At 29.8% G+C, this 8,274-nt stretch overlaps 1 protein-coding gene across 1 annotated transcript; it reads right to left on the reverse strand.

The window, feature by feature from the left end:
* Window positions 1-2,602: 2,602 nt before the first annotated feature.
* LOC112681239 (52 kDa repressor of the inhibitor of the protein kinase-like) lies at window positions 2,603-4,452 on the reverse strand. The gene is made up of 3 exons (XM_025551503.1): window positions 4,035-4,452; window positions 3,045-3,983; window positions 2,603-2,955 (listed from the first exon to the last, which is right to left on the reverse strand). Exons 1-3 carry the CDS (start codon window positions 4,450-4,452, stop codon window positions 2,603-2,605), a joined length of 1,710 nt encoding a protein of 569 aa, XP_025407288.1.
* Window positions 4,453-8,274: the final 3,822 nt, after the last annotated feature.

The following is an 8,274-nucleotide window of genomic DNA, read 5'->3' on the forward strand; positions in this document are numbered from 1 at the left end:
CCTAATACGTATAAGGAATAATATAAATTATTTTACAATTATTAAAATAATACTTAAATTTGAATTGTATAAATAGGTATACTTTTTAAAATTAGAAACTGGAGTTGAATGTTTATCACAAGGAATGTCTACACAATTTTCATCGAAAAATGATGTACTGCAGTTTCCTACTTTTCTCGTCGTAAAGAATATTTATTCCAGACATGTCAATTTCGTTAGTATTTAGTATATCATTATTTGATATCGGTATATTATTTTGTACATCTTCATCGTTTACCGAGTCTATTATGTCATCCAATAATTGCTTTTTTTGGCTATAAAAGTATAGGTACGAAAAATATTTTAGAATCTAAGCGTAGTGATATGATATATTATGTATTATTTTTACAACGATGTGTGTTTTTTCTGTATATTATACATTTTTTAGTTGTTAAATATGTCGTAAATAGATAAATATACGTGACTTACTAAGTATCTAGTCATTTAATATTAGTAGTTGGCCAAAAAAAAAAAAAAATAAAAAAAAAAACACTAATTTGTCAAAATTAATTTCCAGTATTTTTTAATTTTAGATACAGCTTTAGTAGTTTACTGTATTATATAGGTACTTATTTATTATATATTTATACTTACCCTCTGACAGCACTAAGTTTTTTCATCCGAGATGCTAAACTTTTCGGCTTGTGCATACTTCGAACAGAAGTATATGTTCGACTTTTTTTTTGAACCATTCATTGTAATAAATAATATTTCAGTGTTTAGGACGTTTAGGTTCAACTTCTTTATGGAAAATTAAAATGTACTAACAAATTTCACCAAACGTTTGCAATTTTTCAATCAATCACAACAAATGACAATTCAATTATAATTCATATATTTCATATCTTATAATATTATTCCCACCACGGTGTGTATAATACCTAATTGTTTATTATAGGACAGCTCATTATTGCTTATTGTAGTAGTTGTATAGTATAAATTATTATTAGCGATCGTATACTAGGAATTCTTCAATTAGTCTAGACAGTAGATAATAAACCATTTTGCCTACTATATGGGTTCTGCCCGTCTGCAAATCGGTTATGAAGAACGAAAACGCTAGTGCATTTTTAATGGAATACAAATGAGACGTGCGTGTCGTGCGAAGTACAAACCGGAACTGGTAAGCCAAACATAAAAAATAAATTTTTTTGTATATAGGTAATAAATTTTGTTGTGCATATTTTGCCTTTTTTAACTCCTATAACTTCCGAGCCCTATTAATAATAATAAATGCGTGTTCTTATTATATTTATATAAATTTTTATATTTTTCAAAATTATATAGCAATGTTCACAATATTATTACGGTTATTATTGACAGGGGAATATGTAAATGTGTAATCGCCGTTTTCGTTTATCATCACTCACATAATAACCCATACCATTATGAGTTTTTATTAAGGGCGAATACAAGTTTCTACACAAGACCTAGCGAGTATAATAATACGTATTTTAGTTCCTACACGACTGAAAGCTTATCAGTTTCCGTTCTACGCGATTTGTTTCACATGATGAGAGAAAATCTTAAATTCTTTTGAAAAAGACGACAAAAAAAAACAAAAACACTAAAAAGATTATTTAAAAGATATACAATAAACACATATGAATGTTTTCATTCTGATTTTAATTCTAATTTTTAACACCAATTTATATCTATATATTTTTAAAAATATTGAAACTCAACATTTTTCAAGTAAATATATATAACAATATAAAAATTAAAAATACTAACACAAAAACAACTATCAGTAAAAAATATGCCGAAAAAGATCTTATATATGAAAAAATTATAAATTACACTACAAAAAAAATTAATCAATACGATCATGTTAAAATATTAAGTTGTAGAAATAAACCTCATAAAACTTAAAATAATTTTTTGTTATTATTTTGTATTATCATTACCTCTCTATTTATGAATGTATTATTTTAATATTTTTTTGAAAACATTATTACTATAATAATGGTGATCATTATATTTAAAATATGAAATATAGTTTAATAATAAATATAAACACCAAAGCATAAACTGTTGTGTAGGAACTAATATACGTACATTTTTTACTGTCTAGGAACTTACACATCTCATTTTTATATTCGTGTAGACAGGGACAGTTCTAGGACTAGATTTTCGTACGGGCAAACAATATATTTTATGTTTCAAGTTACGTCCCGTTTCATGTAGGCGCGTATCGTACGCGTGTAAGTAACATAAATTGTTGTTTATTTTGTTTTCATAGGTAAATTTGTAAATTGTAATTTTGTAAATAATGTAAATAATAAGTAATAAATATCTTTTGTTTTCACAGATAAACCAAATGTTGCTATTATCCGATAAAAAATTTATAAGATCCTTATGTACATTTATAAGTAAGCTGTAAGCTAAATTTAAATCTTAAATTTTCCTAAGCTACAGTTTTTTCCTTAACAGTTAACACACATAAAAAATAAAAATATTAATTCAAATTAGGTATATATATATATTTTCTTTTTTCTTTAGGTATATAAAAAAATAATTTAATATATTATAATGATAAAGTATTATATAAACTATATTTTTACTATATCTGAAATTGTAATCTTCTATGTTTTATTTTTGCAAACATATCAAGAGCAGGAATTGGGTCTTTTAACAATTTTTCCGAATTCTCTTTATCTATAGATAATAAAGCAAGGTTACTCAACCTAGGATTTTGCATTGTAGCTCTCAAGTAAGTCTTAATATGCCGCATTGTAGAAAAACTTCGTTCAGCACTAGTTGAGGATACAGGAATTACCATATATAATTCAACTACTTTTCTCAAGTTAGTGAAAGCTTCGCCATAATTACTTATTTGTTGATGTACATCAAACAATGTTGAAGCTTCCAAAAACAAAGATTTCCCAATTAAGCACTGATTTTTTAATACTTCTACTATAAAGTCAATATTATTATATGGTTGATATATATTTGTTATGTTACTTAAAAATCAGTATTTAAGAATTCGTTGGACTTTGGATCACATGCATGTATATTTCGTAGTATTTTATTATTTTCTGTAAATCTAAATATCATTTCATTGTTCATGCAGTCTAAAATGTTGAAAAAAATAACTTTTAATTCTTGTTCTCTTTCTTTATAATCTAAGTTTTGATTTTCTCTTTTGCTGTTTCCAACTGTTGAATAAGTTATGTAGTCATTAAGTAATGATGAACATTTTTGGTTTCTTATAAGATGTTGATCAGCAGTCTGAAATAATCCAGTGGAAATTGCTAATGTAATAGCTTCATTGTAAATGTCAGTAAACATTTCTTTTGTCCTTAAATTGTTTAATTGTTCTGCGGTTGACTTGATTAATTTTTCACAACAACTATAATCTAAAGATGCTGATTGTAAGCTTAGTGATAGAGTATTTACTATTGACAGAACATAATCTAAACAAAAAATTAATACAATAATTTTAAAAGATTTTAACTGCACCAGTAGACCTTTTGCTTCAGCAGCTTCTTTAGATTTCACACTTTTTGATAATTCTTTTAATGCCAATAAAACAGTCCCAAAGTAGCGAATACTTTTAAATTTTGACACCCAGCGTGTATTAGAGTGCATAGGTATTTTTTCTCCAGTTTTAATAAAAAATATTTGATGCCTTATAGTTGATGATGATTGAAATGCGTATATTGCCTCTAAAATACCTATTACTTCATGCAAATCTTCCACTTTTCTTGAAACATCGACTAAAACTAAGTTTAACCTATGTGCATGACAGTGTACATATGGACACAGATTTCCTGACATATCTTTAATTTTTTTTTGTACTCCATTGAACTGTCCTGGCATGACTGATGCTCCATCATATGATTGACTTACACAGTTACTTATATCTAATCCAAAGTAATTTAAAAATAACTTGATTTCAGAGCTCAATACATTAGCACTTAATTCTTTAAGCTCAACAAATCCTAAAAACTTTTATTTTATTACAGAATTATGTACATACCGTATACAAATACTCATTTGTTCTCGTTTTGATTCATCACGGGCTTCATCAACAATTAATCCATAAACTTTGCTTCCTTCATTGACTTCTTTTAAAATATATTCAGCCACCACTATTGATGCTGCTCTTAACATATCATTTTGTATTATTTTACCTGTATATTTAGCATTTTTCGGCAAAGCTTCGTAAGCTGAACAAAATGTTTCATTTTCAAAACTTAGTAATTTTACAAGCTCTAAGAAATTCCCATTATTTCCTGTTTCATTATCAATATTCTCATGTGGATCACTATAATTATTTATGATTTGGGAAGTATCTTTGTGTCCTCTCAAACCAATATCGTGTCTAACACAATAAAGGACACATCCTATTAAACTTCTTAATACTAACCTATTTCTTTCAACTTCTATTTTTAATTGTGAGTTAATCATAGTTGAAACATTACCTTGTGTTTTAGAATTTAAATATCATTTATACTTAGTCTAAGCTAATTTATGTGTATCACATTTATCATGTACTTTAGCCATGCCACTAATATGTTTCCAGTCTGAATAACCATACACTGTTAGACAACCTGAATTAGGATTACAATGCTGACTTGATGGCAAAGAATGTCTACAATAATAACAATAAATTTCATTATGTTTTACAGAATATTCAATCCACGGATACTGTTTATACCAAGTACTATTAAATGAACGTTTATTTTTGTCCATTATTTTATAAGGAAAAACTATGTTTGGTTGTACTGGTGGTTGATCAAAATTTAAACTTTAGTCTAATATTTTACTTGTTGCTGGCTGAGGTGGAACTTCAACATTATAAGTTTCACCAGAACAGCTAGAGTCAGTAGAGTCATTAGTATGTATTGAAGGAGATTTTAGTTTGTCCCCTTCAATCGTTTTCTTAGATTTAGATTGTGAAAGTTTTATTAAAAAATTTTTCATTTTGATTTACAAATCAAATCATCGGTGATATACACGCAGACGGAAACGAGAAGAGAAAAAAAACAAACTTTAAAAAAAGTGCGAAAAATGTGTGTATCGGACAACGACAATAACGACGAGTGTCTCGGGAGCAAAATATTGATAATATAAAACAAATATTGATAAGAAATGTGAACGCCTCTGATTGGTCGCTCAATTTTGCTCCCGAGACGCTCGTCAATAACGGCAATGTGTGTCGGACACTCGAACGATAGCAAAAATATTTCGAAATACAATGATAACCAATTGACTATCGCTTATCGTATTAACGAAAAAACTACATTAGCTAATAACACACATTAACCTATAAAACCTTGGGTAGAAAACGCTTTTTATTTATAAAAGTGTAAATGATAAAAACAAATGTATATTTGAATTCCTTAATTCTCTACTTATTTAAACATGACAGTGAACCTTTTAAGGTGAACGTAAAAATTTTGATACGGGCAGCTGCCCACCCTGCCCATACGCTAGAACCGCCACTGCGTGTAGGAATTAACACATCACAACACATGTAGAAACTAACATATGTAATTGTTCACCTGTTGCTCTCGTGTAAGAACTTACTATTTCCCTTTATTATTATCAAGTAAAACATGTTCGAAGTTTTCAACGCAACCGATGAATCTAGTGTAGGGATTATTAAAATTTTTAAAACATGTTTGAATTCCGTATAAGATACTGAGATTAACTCTCATATATTTTCGATTTTACCTCTGTTTACTGCGCCCAAAATAAATGATAACTACAGTTTAAAAACCGTCACGTTTGATGTTTATAACCGAGATATAAATTAAAAAAAAAAAAAATCATATTTGAAATAACACGATTATTAATTCTGGTTTAATTTGGGCGGACAACGAATTAAAATCTGTGAATTAAAATATGTTTTCATCATACCGTGAGATCCACCACGGTACATTGGATATGCATATGATTCATCAAATTATTACTATGTCATGGGCGCGTGTGTGCATCCGCGATGGATAGAGACAAAAAATCTCCGTGTCCAATCTTAGTTCAGTACTCCACAAAATCGTTATTTTTCATTTTCCCTTAAGAGGATGTATATAACACGACTAGGTTTCATTTTTGCCCACCTTTATGCCAAGTCGTCTTAGGTTTGCTTACAGTTCGAGTGACGTTCGCCAACGTGATTGTAACACGATTGCACTCAATCAAATATAGCTGCTATACTTTGAACGTATTTCCAATTTAAGAATATTAACACGTTAGCCAATTTTTTTTTTTTTTTTTTTGTAATAAATACATATTTTTCGATATGTATAAAATACAAATACATCAAATGTCCAAACTCGATTGTGTATTATAATATTACAGCTGGATGTTGAATATAACACACAGGCCACTCATGTAATCGAGATGATATTGAATGCTTTAAATGCATCTTATCTATAAATATTAGTACGTGATACTGTCCCGGTCGTATTTCACATTTGATTCGGTTGCAAATGACTATTGTCAGTTGGTTCTTGTAACGCGTGTTCAACAATTTCGTAAAAATATTAATCTATTACTCACGGGAATATCCGATTCAATATTTCGAATTATACTTCAGTCGGCCGGTCGACATTAATATGAAATAAAAATAAAAAAATAACAAAAAATAACGCGACGTTTCTCAAATACTCAACGCAGTCCATTCGAGTGCAGCTGCACGACGCGCACGTCCTTTTTTCCCATTGGGTACGGCCATTTGTTATTATCAGGGTTTCGGGTTCGCGGGTCGGGAGGATATTTATATTTTTCATTCGAGCCCACGTGACAAATATTTCGAGACGTGCAACCGACGGAGGGAAAAATGGTCGTGTATACCTTTTTTATGGAAATCAAATCGCGCATCCGATCCGCAACGAAAACATTTTCAACATCAATGCATCACGCACGCCGGCCGGCCGATCCCATAACTGGCAGACGATTTTTCATCCGACCGCGATCAAATCGCGTGCGTTCCCTGGTACAGCTGTGAGGGGAGATGAGTCCAAAAGGATATTCCCAAACTGCATCCATTCGCAACGTTTAATATTATTCAGACTGTTATAGCTTCAAACCGTACGAACACACGCGCATACACAGCACTGAATAATACATATTTTATGACTTATTCGAGCATGATAACAGGGGTTGCGAAAAATACCTTGGATGCACAGACCCCCGATATTATGAAAACAATTATTTTAATGGGAATACACGAGTAACGTACGAGTATATCGTATTCTATCAGTATAAGATATAAATACATATATATATATAGTTATTTTTCATATATTTACTATATATGTATAATATAATATAATACATTGTACATATTAATTTTAAGTTTTTATACTCTCTTCAAACATCGCATTGCGTACACTTTTATTTTTAAACGGCAACCGTTTTATTTCATCAACAAGTAACCACAAATAATTAAATTTTCAGGGCTTCTAAATTAATAATTTTGTTAACTTAACATGTTTCTAGAGATTTCAAGTACAATCCCTGATGATCCCCTCCTTTCCAAAAACGCTATCGACGTATAACGATGATGGTATTTCGCAAGTCATTTTTCACAGCGTTAACTCCGTGTACAATTTTGTGCACGACAAATGATCGAGGTTGATTGACTGATAAGTGATCCCATACTCCCATTGATTATCCCATATAAATTTTTTTTTGATTTACTTATTATAGTTTAATAAATATATTCCTTACCTTTATTATTGAATGTGTAAGTCTACTGATTTTTCCACTTAGTTGTTACGTGCTACCGGCTCAATTTCAAATAGTGCAGTCGAAGATGTATTTAAATTTAATTAATAAGACAAGAAATTTTAACTTTATACATTTATTTTAACATTCAAAGTGTTTAATAAATTTTAACAAAAAGTGAGGTAAAGTTGCTTGCAGTTCTATGACTAGATCTCATCTGAATTGTGGTTGTTTCGATCCCTCTTTTATATTGCTCGATTGACGTCATAGGACTTGTTGTTTTGCAGTATCCAGCGATAGACCTTGTTCAATATATTCTTAATATATTCTAAGAATATAGATTAGAATTTGACGCACCTTCCAATAATTACTCGGCTTACGACCAATTAGTTAATTTTTAAATTTGATATTTTTAGCTTAGACAAATTACAATCGCACGTTGTAAATATAACAGCGGTTCTCAACCTTTTTGTAGTTGCGTACCACCTACACCAGCGGTTCTCAACCTGTGGTACGCGGAGAGCTCAAAGGTGGTACGTGAAGAAAATCTTCCTT

Source organism: Sipha flava, unplaced genomic scaffold (genome assembly GCF_003268045.1).
Source record: "Sipha flava isolate LNK unplaced genomic scaffold, YSA_version1 18838_pilon_pilon, whole genome shotgun sequence".
Classification (NCBI taxonomy): domain Eukaryota; kingdom Metazoa; phylum Arthropoda; class Insecta; order Hemiptera; family Aphididae; genus Sipha; species Sipha flava.